At 40.6% G+C, this 18299-nt stretch overlaps 1 protein-coding gene across 16 annotated transcripts in view; it reads right to left on the bottom strand.

The window, feature by feature from the left end:
• Positions 1-18299, bottom strand: part of Map4 (microtubule associated protein 4) — a 135440-nt gene that overhangs the window by 33504 nt on the left and 83637 nt on the right. For 9 of the 16 annotated variants that reach the window (XM_041676797.1, XM_041676796.1, XM_041676799.1 and 6 more), the window contains 3 exons: positions 16303-17442; positions 14938-15051; positions 11107-14277 (listed from right to left, as the gene is read on the bottom strand). In XM_041676797.1, the coding sequence (XP_041532731.1) occupies positions 11107-14277; positions 14938-15051; positions 16303-17442 (4425 nt within the window). The remainder of the gene's footprint in view (positions 1-11106; positions 14278-14937; positions 15052-16302; positions 17443-18299) is intronic. The other 7 variants (XM_041676809.1, XM_041676808.1, XM_041676806.1 and 4 more) reach the window with 2 other exon arrangements.

The raw sequence follows: 18299 nt of genomic DNA on the forward strand, positions 1-18299 counted from the left end.
GAACACAGTGGCCATGAGTTGGCTACTAGATGCCTACAGAAAAAAGTGGCATGGAAACTTGCTCCTGAATCCCAATTATTTTTACTTTTATCCTGTTTACCTAGGCTTTCCCAACTAGTACAAAAGGAGGGGGGAGGGCACATAATGGCTATCACGCATTTAAAACTTAACTTCAATGTTGTATTAATGGAAAGAGGATAAAACAGCTAACTCTCAAAATCTAACTGCCTAAAAGAAAATATCCCATTTGCCGAATCCAAAATATACAATAAAAACAGTTCTGTAAGGACACTGAAATGTGTATACAGGATGCTGAACAGCTCCTACAACCTGTTCCCTCATTTTACAGAAAGAGTGTCCAAAAGGGGGTAAAAAGTATTCTGTCCACAATCAAAGGTGAAAATATAATGGGGAACCTGAGGCCTCATTTCTGAGCACCATCTTCCTATACCACTGCCTAAGAGTTCACGTTATTTACTGGATGACATACTTCTGAAAAAGTCCTGTCAACTTGGTGCTAGTATCAAACAGAGGGTCCTACATATGCCAGGCAAATGTTCTTCCACTTAGACAAATCCCCACCCAAATTCTTTTTAAAAAAATTATCTGTGCATTGATATATATGAATATGCCTGGAGGGTAAAGGAAAATAGCACATCATTTGGAGAACACCAACTACCTCTTTTGAGATGGGCTCTCACTGGATGGAAGGTTACCAGTTAGGTTAGACCGGCTGAGCAGTGATGGAGCTCCAATATCCTCCTGCTTCTGCCTCCATAACACTGAAATTACAGGCCTATCCCATCTTGCTAATCTTTCTACAGGTTCTGGGGATCAAATTCAGGACTTTATGCATTCAAGGCAAACACTTTCTGAGTGAGCTATCTCCCTATTTCTTCCTTTTAAAGTTTATTATTTATTTACTACCTAGCTTCCCTCCCCGCTTACACAAGGTCTTACTACACAGTCCTGGCTGGTCTGCAAGCTGGCCTAGAACTCGCAGAATTGGCCTGCTCCTACCTCCTGAATGTTAGGATTAAAAATGTGTGCCACCATACCTGCCCAACTTACTTACTTGTGAAACAGGGTATTACTGCACAGCCCATATTGGCTGGTAACTCAGTATCTTCAAGTTTTCCAAATACTGGAGTTAACCATATTCATCACCATGGTCAGCTCTGGCTCTCTATTTTTAATGTTTCCTTTATTAGCAAAGAAAAATAGTTTAATACTTATTTGAAACAGAGACTCATTAGCATAAGATGGCCTCAAACATATTAGTCCTTTAGCATTTCACAAAACTCTTTTCCTTCCTGTAGACTTACGAACCACATGGTAATCTTTTCCTGAGTGCTCCTAGGGCGGGAAGGAGACATACCACACCTGCCATGTGGGTGGCCAGGACAGAGGTAGATGAACAATAAAACAGTTTCTTATAAAAGTGCTGTGGAAGTAGAGGTGTGCTATAGAGACAGACACTTTGCATTACTATGGATCTTGGTTTATTGATACAAATTGAAGGTCAATTTTGTTATATGTATATTTCTGCTCTTAAGGTATGGTGTTTGTGCAGCTCATTTTAAAATATAATAAATAATTAAGAAATACAGTTAATAGATGGCCATCTATAATATATAATAGTCAAGCTGGTAGTCTCGTTAGTTAGGTTTTCTAGATGTATAGAGACATATTTCAGATGGATAGGTACCCTTCAAACCTTTCAAAGACTTAACAGAATATGGCATTTAAAATGTTTAAAGAACTTAGGACTTTTCATGAGAATGAGACAAATCTGCTCCTGGCAGCACCAATCTACTTCAAGAAGATGATAGGCATTAAAGAGACTCCTTATAGAGTTTATCAGCCATTTGGGCAAGAAATGGCTCTTGCCTGGACTACTTGATGGTATGCTACATAACCTGGACATACATACAGGACCCACAGAAAAATGATTGAACTGGCCTAAAAGTGAGACAGTCCTTCAGGGTTCCTGCTACATAAAAGAGTGTGCCAGACACAAAAGAAAGTGAATGACAAACTGCCAATATAGGCAGAACTGTCTCTGAAATGGCCTGCTTCATGGAAAAGTCTGCAGGATACTATGGGCCTGTAGGCAAAAGATGGATGCCCCAATGTTACAAAAGAACTTTGGGGGGCTGGAGAGATGGCTCAGAGCTTAAGAGCACTGGCTGCTCTTCCAGAGGTCCTGAGTTCAATTCCCAGCAACCACATGGTGGTTCACAACCATCTGTAATGAGGTCTGGTGTCCTCTTCTGGCCTGCAGACATACACACAGACAGAATATTGTATACATAACAAATAAATAAATATTTTTAAAAAAGAATTTAAAAAAAAAAAAAAAAGAACTTTGGGTGACTGTCCAGTTGCTTACAATGCGCTTCCTGTTTACTTAGAAAATATTATGTCCGCCGGGCGATGGTGGCGCACGCCTTTAATCCCAGCACTTGGGAGGCAGAGGCAGGCGGATCTCTGTGAGTTCGAGACCAGCCTGGTCTACAGAGCTAGTTCCAGGACAGGCTCCAAAGCCACAGAGAAACCCTGTCTCGAAAAAACAACAAAAAAAAAAATATATTATGTCCTTCTGGGGTCTTTGATGGAATTGAAGAGATAGTGATAGTTTTCCTTAGTTATAATAAAACATAAAGCCGGGCGATGGTGGCGCACGCCTTTAATCCCAGCACTCGGGAGGCAGAGGCAGGCGGATCTCTGTGAGTTCGAGACCAGCCTGGTCTACAGAGCTAGTTCCAGGACGAGCTCCAAAGCCACAGAGAAACCCTGTCTCGAAAAACCAAAAAAAAAAAAAAGAATAAAACATAAAATAGATATAAATATTGTGACTGCAATTCTTGCTTGATACCTGTTTTTTATATGTAATCTTACTATGTTAAAGTTAAAACCTTCCTTTTATTTGGACATAAAAGAGGGAATTGTATGGGAAGTCTTTCTGCAATGTGTTGTTTTTATTGGTTAATGAATAAAGCTGTTTTGGATCAAGACACGGCAAAGCCAGCCTGGTCCACATAGTCAGTTCCAGGATAGCCAGAGCTATGTAGTGAAACTGTGTCTCAAAACAATAAATGAAATCAGTGGGAGGATGGGAGAATAGGTAGACTGCAATGTTTCTATATCATTTGATCTGACCTCCACTATCATTAAAGCAGCCTTAAATTACTCTCAATTAGGCACATTTTTTTTTTCAAGCATTGGGATTTAAACCTAGGGCCTCAAACATACAGCCCAGTCCAAAAATTTGTGATGTGGAATACCATTTGGACATATACAATTTCAGGCTTCTATTTTCAGTCTTATAAAAATATATTTTCTGTGTCTGGTCACAAGGTATTTTCTATGACTCTTTGGTTAGATATACAATGTCATGGCAAGCCACCAAGGGAGTTGGTACAGCCACATGTACTGGCAGATGTTTCTGTATTTGGTGCCTGGAGTTGATATTTAACCTGTTCAGGGCCTTAGATTTTTGTATGTTCCATGATTGGTTGGTTTCTCTGCATTCTCATTAGTTACCAAGGCAACACTATATTCCAGATTGACCAACTGTTCTGTTATTTTCTCCAGGAAACCACCCTAATAAATTATCATTACAAACAATTACTCTCAAAAGCTGGCATAATTTCTTTTTTCATAACCATTACCAATAGTACTCCTTACTAATATAAGCCAAGGTTTAAAGTTATAAACGTTTTTCTTATTTGGATATAATAATAGATACACATATCTATATTCAAAACCATATTTTACTGAATTTTAGGAACATATCTTAGTACATCTTCAACTCAAGAACATCATGATTCTCTCTGATTAACATTAAAAAGTTAAGAAGTGAACAGACAGAATGAAAAAATCCAAAGTTAGTAATCTGATTTATATAAACTCAAAGCACTAAGATGATGTAAAAGAAGGAATGTCCTTCTTTTAAGCAAAGTTCTGACCGTCTCATGATGTCTAACCCTCCCCCCCAAAAAAAAGAAAGAAAAAAAAAAGAAAATGACCCAACTAAAATCCAACACAACTCTATCCACTAATTACTTCCAGGGTAACTTATGATACTCTATGGAGGAAGCACACAGGACTCCCTTGAGCTGTTAGGAATTCATCTTCTTAGAAATTTCACTGGCTCCCCAATGACTTCTCTGCCAACCACGGCACAATTTTGTCACCTTCTCAATACACCATAGAACTGCATGCCACTATGCCATCATCCAGCTCCTCAAATGTTTTGCTCAGCAAAGTCTTGGCATTCCTGAGCCATTCAGACCCCAGGACTCTTGTTCTTCATTCCTATAAAGAAGGGCTGCTCATGCCTCACTAACCTTTTATCTTTCTATTCTGGAATTCCTTGAAGAATGCAGGATATATTTTACTGTCTACTTTTTTGTTTGTTTGGTTTTGACTTTTTAAGATGTGATTCGCTTTGTAGCCAAGACTGGCCCCTTGAACTCATAGAGATCAGCTTGCCCCGTGTGCACCGCCACACCCAACTCTTACCTATCTTTAGAACATGGCAATAAAATAATTTGGTACTGTTGAATAAATGCATGAAATACCAACACATACAAATCATACCGTATGTCCGCTATTTGCAAAGCAACAGGCATTAACTTGTGTGTAAACTTAAACAAATGATCACCACTGCTAAATAGTTCAAAAACAGCACTTTGAATTTGTTCATAGATGAGATGATGTCTTCAGTGAATACGTCAAGGGAAAAAAGTAAAAGCACCATTTACTGTTTACCTTCATATTTTATTTTATTACAAGATTTATTTATTTATTATGCATAGTGTTCTGTCTGCATGTTTGCCCACACACCAGCAGAGGGCTTTAGATCTCAATATAGATGACTGTGAGTCACCGTGGGAATTGAACTCAGGACCTCTGGAAGAGTAGTCAGTGTTCTTAACCTCTGAGCCATCTCTCCAGTCCTTACCTTCATATTTTAATAAAATGGATGTATCTACAACAGTGAAATTCAAAAGTTTATTTTTACCATGTTTCTTGAATCATCTCATGCTCTATCAGTCAGAGAGTAAAAGTGAAGAAAGTGAAGGGTCTCTCTAAGTAGGGTAAGATGGGAGTGTTTGTGTAGCATCTGTGTGGCTCAGGCTTCTAGCCTCAACATGGCAAAGAAGAAAAAACATACTAGTATCCTTTGTAAGGAGAAATATAAATATAAAACTTTTTTTTCTGTGTTGGAGTAATTGAATGTGATGCTCTGTGTTCGATCCCCACCTCACATATATCCACACAGTCAATGCAAGGTAACCAAAATTTAAAAACCTACTGCGATGTTTTCTTTCAAAAAGGTGATAGCAGTACCACTCAAGTGGAATTATTTGAGGGTTAATTGAGGATTAAAGAGAGTTTAGAACAGTGGTAGGCAATTTTTAATAAATGATAGCTATTTTTAGTTGTGTGATACAGAATCCCAGTAAATTCCACTAATATGCAAAAAGAAAAAAATCTGGGCATAGTAGCACAAAAGCCTCTGGCACTGGGGAAATAGAGGAGGGAAGGTGTCAAGGTCAATTTGGGCTGCTGGGTGAGACTGTCAAGGAAACCAAAACACCAGGCAGTAAGAAGGTAAGCAGAGGACAGCAAAAGGAAAGGCAAAAAGGGCAGCCTTTTAAGAGAAGATTGTGAAATGGATGCTTCTCTAGTTGTGAAATAGTAGCAACTCCTAAGACTACAGATACTTTCTTAAAATCTGCTGAGCATATTTTATTTATGTATAAGGACCTTGAAACTGTTAGAATTCTGAGTTTATAAATGACTTCCAGTTTCACACCAAGACAGTCTCCTACCATAAACTGACATTCCCAGCTGTTGGCAAACAGTTGATGAGCTCTAGCAAACTGAAGTAAAAGAAACGAAGCCAGATAAAAAGGAAAACAGGCTTCAGCTTCAGCAGGGCAAGGAAGGGCCTATCTATATAGGGTTCCCAACTCACAGCGACATGTCCCCAAGTGCACTGTCATCCAACTCTTCTTGGTTTCCAGGGAAAGAGCTACGGAGAAGTATATACTGTAACCACACAGGAAACAAACACCCTTCCTTCCAAACTCGTGCTTCCCTTGTATAAAAAAGAGTGGTACTGCAATAAGACCTATTTTGACAAGTTGACTCAGGCTTCCTCATGTAATCCATAAATCTTTCCTGCCTAGAACAATATGCAATATATGTAAAGAAACCTTTTGCTAAAGTTTTCCCAAACTCAAAGGAGGCATGAAAATGTAAAGAGAGAGAAAACAGAATGCTAGAAGAAATTTATTGACTTTCCTCATTTCCAAAGATGCTAAAGATAACATAAGGCAATTCATTCTATTTTTTTTTTTTTTTTTTTTTTTTTTGGTTTTTCGAGACAGGGTTTCTCTGTGGTTTTTAGAGCCTGTCCTGGAACTAGCTCTGTAAACCAGGCTGGTCTCGAACTCACAGAGATCCGCCTGCCTCTGCCTCCCGAGTGCTGGGATTAAAGGTGTGCGCCACCACCACCTGGCCAATTCATTCTAAATTTAAAATAGATGTAAAATTCTACACTAAATACAAAGAAGAATATACCAGTAAATCAAACATAAACTTAGTATGGAAAATACCAGAGTCAAAGGCTTAGAATTTAATCTAAATCTAAACAAAAAATATGCTGGGTGGGGTAAAGTACGCCTTTAATGCCAGCAAAAAAGAGAGGCAGTCAGATCTCTGTGAGTTACAGGCTAGCCAGGTTTATACAGGGAGACTCAAAACAAGCAAACAAAAACAATAAAAATATAGTTACCAACTGTCACCTATGTTTTTATTGGAAAGTACCTACAACTTGTATGAAATTCCCCTAAGGAAAGAATGTGTAACACTTCAGAGTCAATAAGACTTGGTTTCAGAATCAGCTCTTCTTACCTCTATATAATCTTGAGTCTCATATAAAATATATAGTGTATGTGTTGTGTGTGTGTGTGTGTGTGTGTGTGTGAGAGAGAGAGAGAGAGAGAGAGAGAGAGAGAGAGAGAGAGGGAGAGGGAGGGAGGTTTTATGGGTAACCAGATAAATAATATCCACTCACCAATATTTGTATACACATGCATGCTATAGATTATTTGGAGGTCAGAACAACCTGAAGGAAGGGGTCAGTTCTCTCCTATCATATAGGGTCTGAAAATCAAATTCAGGTCATCTATTTCAGTACTATTATTTTTTTATTAACGCCACTAATTGTTGGTGGTGGTATTTTTACTCTTTGGTCTTTTGACTTTGGGGAGCCCACAGCCCAGCTCCTGAATAAACTATACACAGAGGTTTGTTCTTGGTCATGAATGTCGGGCCTTAGCTTGGGTTGTTTCTTGTCAGCTTTTCTGAAATAATCCCAACTAGCTTTTGCCTCTGGGTCTTTTCCTTTTCTTTCTTCTGTGTATTTTACTTTCACTCTTACTCCATGGCTGGCTGGGTGGATGGTTCAGATGTCCTCCTCCCCCTGTTCTCTTATTGCTCCTCCTCTTCTTTGGTTCTCCTTCTTTTATACTTTGTGTGCCCGTCCTACCTCCTTGGTTCTGACTCATCATTCAGATATTTATTAGATTGTCGGGTGTTTTAAATAGGCAAAGAATCACAGCTTCACAGAGTTAAACAAATGCAACATAAACAAAAGTAACACACCTTAAAACAATATTCCCCAACAACTAATATCTACATTGACCAAAGATTGAAATCTATGTATAATACCACTGACAGGACAAATGGAGTCAAAACAGGTGAGGATCAACAATCTGGAAGATAACGGCTAACATGAATAACTCAAAGTGAACAGCAATGATAAAATTTACTAAGGCCATGGATAAAACACCAGAGCAGAGGTGGTATGTGCCTGTAATTCCAGCACTGAGGAGACAGAGGCCATCTATCTAGTCAGAGAGTGTTTCAGGACTTCCAGCGTTGGGAACAGGAAGGGCCTTGTACCCACAGATCAGAGAAACCAGGAATGTTAAGCATACAGGACTGCCCTTTCAAAGGGAAGAACATATAACCGGTTTTTTCATCCAGAACGTTGGGAATTGGAGGTGAATTATCTGTTGGGTCAGAGCAGATCAAACTCTCACAACCAACATCAGAGATGGTTAGTAATCTAAATGACCATTACCTCTATAGTCAGAGGCTCCCCCAAGCTCCTACGACCAGAATCAGAGATGCCTAATAGCACAAATGACCCCACACCCCACACTATCTGTATGGCTGGGACCAGGCCAGATCCTTTCTTAGGCCTTAAGCTAATACAGGGTAGCCTATCTCTAAAACCCATCTTCTTATAAGAAATGGCATTTACTTTGAATTGAGTTTTGATGCGACTAAGCACCAGGTATTTTATTATACCAGGATACTTCTTCTCTAAGTTGCACTGCGCCTAAACAGGCATCAATAAACTGGTCTAAGTCACACTGAACAGAGTTTTGCATTCTTACCTCTTCCCAGTTTGTTTCCCTGCCTGACACCTGCAGACAATCCCACCAATCTCAGGACTACTGTACTGTGTAATAAAACCCTGCCTTAAAAACTGAGTATGGCAGCCGGGCGGTGGTGGCGCATGTCTTTAATCCTAGCACTCAGGAGGCAGAGGCAGGCGGATCTCTGTGAGTTCGAGACCAGTCTGGTCTACAAGAGTAGTTCCAGGAAAGGCTCCAAAGCTACAGAGAAACCCCGGGGGGGAGAGGGAAGTATAACTATATTTGTATGCACAGACCTATAAAGCTCTTCTGAAAGTCTAACGAGTTTAAAAAGGGTTTGTATTAGTAAGCATGCCATTATTTTTAAGTATAACTTCTTTGGAAGGATATAATACTGTTAAATGTCTAAAGGGGAAAACTACAATTGTTTAACAGAAGGGAAAAGACAATTTATTGCTCATTCCTTTGTACCTTGTCAATAGGTTAATCAATTAAAAAAATCAATAACATTGGAGAACTAGAGAGATGACTATACTTACAAACAAAAGATGATAAGTATGAAAAAAATAAGGAAAATTTCTTGACATTTTTTGACAGGGTTTTAATTATCCCAGACTGGCCTTGAACTCTCGATCCTCCTACCTTCATCTCCAAAATTCTGGAAATACAGGTGTGACCTAGGATGCCCAACTCAGAATAAAACATTTTTTAAAAAGATTTTACTTAACTTTATTCTATGTGCATTAGTGTGAAGGTGTTCAAGCACCTGGAACTGGAATTACATACAGTTGTGAGCCACCATGTGGCTGTTGGGAATTGAACCTGGGTCCTCTAGAAGTGCAGCCAGTGCTCTTAACCGCTGAGCCATCTGTCCAGTACTGGGGTAAAACCTTTTTTAACTATATTCAAAAGCATCTATTGTTCTTAGAGGTAGCAACTGGTAGAATTTAGAGAAGCAGCAATAAATCTATGCAATACTCATTACACTCCCCTCAGCCACTCTGCAAGGTGACTCCTTCCAACACACGACTGAGCCTGGAATGACCTGGAAGTGTCCAGAGTGCTCTGCAGGTTCTCACTAAGAACAAACCTGCTTTCTAGGATTTTCTACAAACACTGAACATTTCTTTGGAAATACTGGCTAATTTCTCCCAAAATTTTACTTGTTACCTTGTAATCATTGACAAAACTAAAGAACTGGTCTAGAAACCAAAACTTTAAAATATGGTAGAATTCTGGAATGCTCTCTACATGCTGTTCTATTTCATTTTCTGCTTTGTAAATAAAATAGCTAAGAAAAGAAAAATAAAAGCAGAAAGATGAATAGCATGTGTATCCTTTCTCACACCACCAAGGATTCCAATCCACGTGCTCATTCATACCCAACACAAGCTTTCCCCACAAGAACAAGTCCACACCATGCAGAACAACAGCCTCATGATGAAGCTCTGTACAAGTCTAATTGGCTACTTGGCCCAGGCAACTGATGTTTTTGTTGTTGTTTTAAAATTTCAAGTTAGTAGCTGGATCATGCAAATTGATTAATAAAACACTGTTGTTGGCAGCAAAAATCTTCAAGAGGAAGGAAATATTTTTAAAGCCATGATTAAATGTGTACTGGGGGTGCGGGTGGCAATGCAAGCACACATATTAATCTCTAAATCTTAAGAAAAAATTTCATCTAATTTCACTCCAATTACTTATGAAAATCTCAAAGGGCAAAATTGGGAGGAATTTTACCATCATAGGTGAAGTTTGGTGAACATAGGCTATGCCCCAAACTCTAGTCCACAATCACATATTGGCCAGTGGTAGTTGCAGCAGCAAAACTAGAAAAACCAGCCTCTCCTGATATCTTGAGATCATTTCCCACTACTGGAACATCAAGTCTGGGCCTGCCAATGCAATAACTACTAGTAAAAAAGGCTTATCATTTTCATTTGAATTTAAAGCAATTTGGATATTTACTCCCACTAGCATGCTCTATTTGTATACTAAAAACGAAAAAAAAAATAAAGCCGTTTAAAATAATCAGCCAGATTTTTTTTCTCCTGTAAATACCTGCACCAAATAATGATTGATACTTTGCCTAATAAACTTTACACACAGGGGCTGGAGAGATGGCTCAGTGGTTAAAGAGCATTGCCTGCTCTTCCAAAGGTCCTGAGTTCAATTCCCAGCAACCACATGGTGGCTCACAACCATCTGTAATGAGGTCTGGCGCCTTCTTCTGGCCTGTAAGCATACAGACAGAACATTGTATACTAAATAAATAAATAAATAAATAAATATCCCCCCCCACCAAAAAAAAAAACTTTACACAGGATGTGCAATATAAAGAGGATTGCTAAAAAATAAAAATAAATAAAAAATAAAAATAAAAAAATAAAGAGGATTGCTATGTTCCTCCACAACATTCCATAAAACTCAAGATTCAATGCTGCATCAAAAAGGCATGCAACCAAGTCTCCAGTCTCCTCTAGCTGAAACAGGCATGCCTTAGCTGGGGGGTTTCATGCCAGCAAAGCAATGCTCAACAAGGATGATTAGAGTCTAAATGGAACCAAGGCACAGGCTGATTGCTATGGTGAGGCTGACTCAAAAACCAAAGCACATCCGTTTTCCCACGGCAAGGTCATACCACTGGACTTGAGCAGCTTCGATTTATCTCTTTCCTGGCTTGCAGACTTTGGCAAAAGTGGGGTAAGTCCTCGAGACTTCGTGGGTCTCATGTAGCCTTTCACTGGCTCTGTCATCTTGCTTTTATCTTCCTTCTTCCTTTCACTCAACAGCTTCAGTTCAGATATGCCCATCATCTTCTGAGGAGCTTCAATCTCATTACCTTTGAACTGTGGAACTTGGGGATCCTTGTAAGCAGTCACTACTAATTTATCTTCACCCTCCACACTGCCACATGAGAAGTCAGACTGTTCTGTTGTTGGCACAGCAACACACCCCAATTGCCTGACTTCACAAGACAAACTAGTTTCTTTTAATTTATCCTTTTCATTTTCTGGAGGCAAAAGAATGGTATCTACCTTTTTACCTAAACTATCTGAGCCCTTGGAATCTCTCTCATTTTGGTCCTCAGACAAATTAAATTTCGGTGTTTTACTTCTCAGAGGGTCGGGGTTTTGAACTGGGGCAGGGTGTTTCTCAGTTCTCTTCTCTTCCTTCACTAGAGATGCTGGCAAACCAGCACTACCTGCATGTGCTTCTAGGACTCTCAGCTCTTGTGGCAGGTTCTGGCTTTCTGTGGGCACACTAGGTAGGACATGCCCTTCAGCTGGCTCTGTGGCAGGCCCTGCTGAATGTTTAGAGGACCCGTGCTGCTTTGGCTCTGATTCTCCTATCTCATGCCTTTCAGGGATTATCCCTATTTCATTCTTCCTGCAATCTGAAAGCTCACCATTATTCTTAAGAGAATGATCTCCATGACTGTTAAACTTTCCTTGGGCTCCTGTAGAAGTCCCAGGAACTCCTTCAGTACTAGTAGAGGGCACAGCAGCAGAGGGAGCTTTGAATCTTTCTTGACCTGGGACTCCATCTTTGCTGTAAGTATCCTGTACTAATAAGCTGGAGTTCTGGGCTAGGAATCTCTCCTGCCCACTTTTTCTGGAGGTGTCAGGGAAAGAATCATCTTCCTTTACTACTTGAGGAGTAGGACAGGGCAGTGTTTCACAGCCTGCTGATTCCATCACCTCTGGAGGAGCTGACTTACTCATCAGCCCTGTTGGTGCTATCCCAGAAGTAAAGGTAATATTTCTATTTTCATCCATATACCCCATTCCTTCAGTTCTACAGTCTGCTGTGGTTTCCATGGGAATGTGTATTTTTGTTGTATCTGTCTTAATCTCCAAAATGTGCTTCTCGGGAAAACTATTTTTAATTTTTTTACACTTCCCATCATTGCTCCTTTTATTAGGTTTGTCAGCCACTGCAGTGTGTCCCTTGGCTACACGTGTCTTGTTTTCCTTAGGTTCTTTTGAGGGAACAAATCCTGCCCCACAGATTGAGTCTTGGGGGCTCCCATCTGTCACCTTGGTAGCTGGTTCAATAGTAACAGTAGAACCTTGGACTGAGTTTGTCTTATTTCCCACAAGAGCCCCAAGTTCAACAGAATTAGACTCAACATTCTTACTCTTTTTGTCGGCAACTTCCACTGTGGGTGTGTGTGATGTGTGTGAGAACAAAGAATCGTGTATTTTAGGGAAAGTCTGGCCTAACTCCCTGTGGTTATGGGCTATATCACCATCATCACTCTCCTTTAGACAAGGCAAGCAGATGACTTCCTCCTTGTCCTCCATTTTGCGAAGTTGTACAGGGTAATTATTTTTAAACTTTTTGTTTCTGCCTTCATTGTCTCTCTTTTTGGTCTTTGCAGAAATCCAGGGAATTGACTCATGATCCATCCCAGGACACTTCCCTTCCTTGCTCTGGTTTTTAACCTCAGCTCTTCTTTCTGAACTAGCCTCCGAAGTATGAGTCAAGCTTGACCCAGTTTCCATAGAAATCAATGGCTGTACGGTGCTTCCCACACCAGCATCAGCCATGTCTTCAGACACCCTCACCACTGACTCGGTGAGATCAGAAATAGCCTCTGGTTGCTCTGAGGAATCCAAGCCTAGCCCTCTTCTCGGAGCCTCAATACTCACTATTTTAGGTTCAGGGACTGGCTCATGTGGCATAGTAACAACTCTCTGCTCCTTCACACTGTTCGGAAGGAATGACACCTCAGATTTGTTTCCTAACTTCCCAGAGCCTACTTTGACTTTCCCAGGACCCCTTCCCTTTCTGTTTTTGCTGTCACCTATCTTTCTCTTAAATGGCTCAATCTCTAGCACAGGAGCCTGAATTAACTCCTGGTCTTTCAGCTCCTTAGAAGCAGACAGGCTGGTTGCTTCTTTCTGCTGGGGGGACGTCTCTGGTTTTAGTTCTCTAACATCGTCAGCTCCAGCAGCAAACCCCTGTACTTCACTCATTTGACTTTCCCCACTCCCTTCTTTTAGATGGTCTTTTGACGGACTGTGCTCTGCTGAAGTGAGGGTCAAATTTGATAGTACCTTTTCTGTTGTAGGTTCTGAAACTCTATCCATAATCTCTTGACCCACTATGGGCGAACCACTTCCTAGCCGAGTTGTTCCTTTGTGTGCAGCACTGCCTATTGGAGACCCTTCCAAACTGGACAGGCCCTCTGCCCTGCTCGCATCTTGATTCTCTGGCACTGAGCTGTTCCCTCTGTGGTCTTCTTCTACTCTCAGCTTGAGCTGAGCATTTACAACAGTCTCTGTAGGTTTTTCTGGACATGAAGTAATGTTGTGACTTTCTGTACAGTCAAATTTCAAAACTTCTCTGGATACAAGGCCATATTCTGTGCCCACAGTAGTTGGTTGGCCAGGATCAACATCTGACTTCAAGGGCCCAAGAACAGGATGATCTTTGGGCTTGTCTGCATTGTCATCCCAAGGTCCCCCAGCTCGTGACTGAGGATATCTCTTTTGCTTTGATTTCTTTTTCTTTTTCCTCATTAACATAGGCATGTTTTCTATATCCCTGGCCTCCCTGCCATGGTCTCTCTGGGACACTAGGGATTCAGCATAAATACTTTCCCTTTGGTTCCCATGCTCACCACAAGAAGATGAACCAGAGACCAAACCCAACTCAGGCAAAGGGTAGGGGCCCAGCCTAGGATCAAGAGTCTTCCATGAAAGAGAACCTTCCAGCAGCTCAGGAGGGACCCTGGCAGGCCTGGCCCGGGTTGGCCTGTGGTCACCGGGTCTGTAAACGTGTTTACCTTGTGAAGGAGAGGTACCTGTAATACACGAATTTGGCTAAAATTCAAAACAACAAATTTCTTGTCATCATTTCTAAACCGAAATTTTTTTTAGTGATTCATTTAAGTAGTCTATGTTCACGGCATTCATTCATAAATCTTTTATCTAAATCATTTTCATCCTTATTTGGAGCAATCAAAGATCATTACCTTAGATCAAGAATTTTTTTCAGATATATTTATATAACATTAAGACATTTAAAATCTTTACCTTATTGAAGTAGTTAAATAAACTGAGAAAATTTAAATAATAAGCTAAAGACCGACAGAATAGTGAACAGTTCAACTGGATCAAAACTTAGTGTCCTCAACTGACAGAACAGCAAATATGAGCATTGCCTGCTCTTCCAAAGGTCCTGAGTTCAATTCCCGGCAACCACATGGTGGCTCACAACCATCTGTAAAGAGGTCTGGTGCCCTCTTCCAGCCTGCAGGCATACACACAGACAGAATATTATATACATAATAAATAAATAAAATAAATATTAAAAAAAAAAGAAATGGAAAGTATTGAAGAAAATTGATTTTATAAACTGTACAGCTAATAACTACCACCACACAAACCAAATAATGCACCATCACCATCCCACCATGTGTAACTGTGGTATCTGAAGAAAGTTCAGATTATCCCCACCTTACCTGAAGAAAGTTCACAAGACTGACTGCCAGATGTTTCCTTTTGCTCTAAATCCTCTAACACAGAACCTTCATCTATTGGTAAGTTTGATTTTTGGTCTGCAGCTTTGACTGGTTCTAAACGTAATAGTAAAATTCATGTTAAGTTTCAGAGAAACAGGATTTCAACTGTTTTTTTTTTCATCTGCCATAAATTGGAGATGAGAATGTGATTTAGAGAATTCTCCTACACTAAAGAACAGAAAACGAGAGGAGCAGTTGGAAGGCAGAGTCAAGAGGGTTTCCTTGCTTTCCTTTTTTAAAATTAAATGTGGAGGCGCATGCATGTCACAGCATGTATCTGGAGGTCTGAGAACAGCAGCTCTCAATTGGTTCTCTCCATTCACCATATAGGTCCCAGTAACTTAACTTAGGTCACCATATTTCACGGCTGGTGCCTTTACATAATGAAATGTCTGTCTTTGTAGATAAAATAAAGCAAAAACTAAAAACAAAAGAGCTGGGCAGTGGTGGCACATGCCTTTAATCCCAGCACTTGGGAGGAAAAGGCAGGCAGAACTCTGTGAATTCAAGGCCAGCCTGGTTTACAGACTGAGTTAGTTCCAGGACTGGCTCCATAGCTACTGAGAAAAACCCTGTCTCAAAACAGCCTCCAGCCCCCCCCCAAAAAAAACCCCAAAAACAAAACAAAAAAAACCCCCAAACAAACAAATAAAAGAAGACAGACAAACAAACAAAACCACCAAAATGTTTTTGAAAGACGGAAGGTATAATCCAATGGAAAGGACATTTAATTAAGAGGAACTGAAAAGAGAGTGATGGCTAGAAAACGGCATACTTAAGGGGATGAGACTTGTCCAGTGAGGAGAGGGTGGCTTTCCTTGAGAAGAGTTTACCCATAAAAACAAGAGAATGGCAGAGGTAGTACACACACATACAAGCCACGATGGTGCTTTGTGGATCTTATTGCCTTATTTGTCAGGAAGAAAAGCAAGGATGAAACCGGCAGTGGTAGCGCACGCCTTCAATCCCAGCAGAGGCAGGCGGATCTCTGTGAGTTCAAGGCCAGCCTGGTCTACAAGAGCTAGTTCCAGGACAGGCTCCAAAAACTACAGAGAAAGGCTGTCTCAAAAAACAAAAAAACAAAAACAAAACAAAACAAATGAACAAAAAAAAAAAAGAAAGAAAGAAAAAGCAAGGATGAACACAGAATGTGACTAGCCAGAGGAAGGGGAGGGCAAGGTCACGGACTGGAGAAACGGGAGTGGACCTGTAAAGCACCAAGGGTCTATTTCTACCGAATTCGGCACTTGTTCCCTAGTCTATACATTAGTGGAGAGAATGCTGAAAGAAAGTAGGAGCCCATACCTGGTAGAATCATACAAGAAGGTGCTACTGACTGTCCCTTGTGCTGGACAGATTCTAACTGGGAGTCTTCATTTGGTTCTTCTTGGGTCTGTGCATTTTCCTTGTCTTTAATTTGAACTGTTGCTACTTCTGTTTCCAAGGGTAGTGTAACATCCTTGGCTGGAGTCACACTGTTGTCCAGGGTCATCTGGGTTCCCGAAGGCCAAATGGCATCCTCAACCCGGGGAGCCTCTGTTTCTGGAGGTAGAGACATGTCCTTGACTAAGGCCACCTCTTTTTCTGAAAGTGGGGTCATATTGTTAAACTCAGTCACCTTTGTTTCTGGAAGTATAACCACTTCCTTGCCCAGAGACACTTCTGATTCTGGGAATGGAGCCATATCTCTGACCATGTCCAATTTTGTTTCAGGGGGTGGAGCTATATCCTTATTCATGGTTATTTCAGTTTCCAGAGATGGAGTCATGCCTTTAACCAGAGATCCCTCCGTTTCTAAGGGCAAAGTTACATCCTTTGTCAAGATCATCAGGGTGTCTGAGGGCAGTGCCAAGTCCTTTGCAAGGCCCACCTCTGCTTCTGAAGCCAGGTCCATCTCCTCAGCCGAAGGCGTTTCCATAGAGGACACAGCATCCTTTGCCAGTGCCACCTCTATTTCTGAGGGTGGAACCATGGCCTTGACTGGTGCTAGCTCTGTTTCTTTGGGAAGAACCACATCCTCAGATGGTACCAAGTCCATTTTCATTGGAAGTGCCATCTCTGTTTCTTTGGGCAGTGTCACATCCTTGCCTGGGACCATTTCAATTTCTGTAGGAGGTGCCACCAAAGATACATCTGCTTCTGTCGGTCCCTTAACTGGGGCCACCTCTGTTTCTACATGCAGTTCCATGTCCTCAGCCAGGAACATATCTGATTCAATGGATGGCTGTGTAACATCTGACAGAATCACATCTGGTTTGGTGGTCTCCTCTGGGTCTTTAGAAAATGTCACTTCTGTTTCTGTGCCTGGTGTCATGTCTGTGGAAGGAGATACCTCTGCTTCTCGAGATGGCACCACATCAGTGATCTTCTCTTTTGCCATCATTTCCAGTGCTTCAGTTGGCAGCTGCTCTTTTACTGATTCCACTTCTATTTCCTTGGATAGCTCTAAGAAAATTAATTTTAAAAAATTTAGAACCCAGCAGGGCTAGAGAGATGGGTGAGAGGTTAAGAGCACTGACTGGATCTTTTAGAGGACCTGGTTTTAATTCCCAGCACCCATATGGCAGTCCATAACTGTCTACACCAGATATACATGCAGGCAAACTATCAAAACACATAAAATAAAAGCAAATTCAAAAAGAAAAAAAAATCTTTTTAAAAAAAAAAATACAATCTAGCATTAACTACTCACAGCCCTGAATTTAAATATTACTTTCTGGCTACACAAAGAGACCTTGTCTCTAAATAATCCAAAAAATTTGCTGCTGACATTCTTCAGCTTTGGGTTAATTGTTGATTTTTGAACACTTATTTAATTTGGTGCTGTAGTTACAAGCCTCCCCATGTATGTGTTACATCAAATGCTGATCCTTTGCAAAAATACCAAGTGTTCTTAATACATGAGCCACCTCACTGAAAAGGTTAAAATAAATTGTTACCAGGCAAAAAAGAGTTAACACTATAGTCTAGTGGCACCAGGAACATATATTTATTGGCTACTTTCTAGTGGATATCTACTGAAGAGATGTCTCAGCAGTTAAGAGCAATGACTGCTCTTCCTGAAGACACTGGCTCTATTTCCAGCACCCACATGGTGGCTCAAAAGCATCTGCATCTCCAGTTCCAAGGGATTTGGTGCTTTTTCATGGCCTCTGTGGGCACCAGGAACACATATGGTACACTTTCATATAAAGAGACAAAACAACCACACCCAGGGAAAAAAAAGAAAAACTTTTTTAAGTTATGAAAAAAATTAAATGAAAAGTACTTAGGAACCAAGAAATACTTGGTTTTTTATGAAT

Source organism: Microtus oregoni, unplaced genomic scaffold (genome assembly GCF_018167655.1).
Source record: "Microtus oregoni isolate MIOR12 unplaced genomic scaffold, Mior012 000028F_ref0000031, whole genome shotgun sequence".
Lineage (NCBI taxonomy): Eukaryota > Metazoa > Chordata > Mammalia > Rodentia > Cricetidae > Microtus > Microtus oregoni.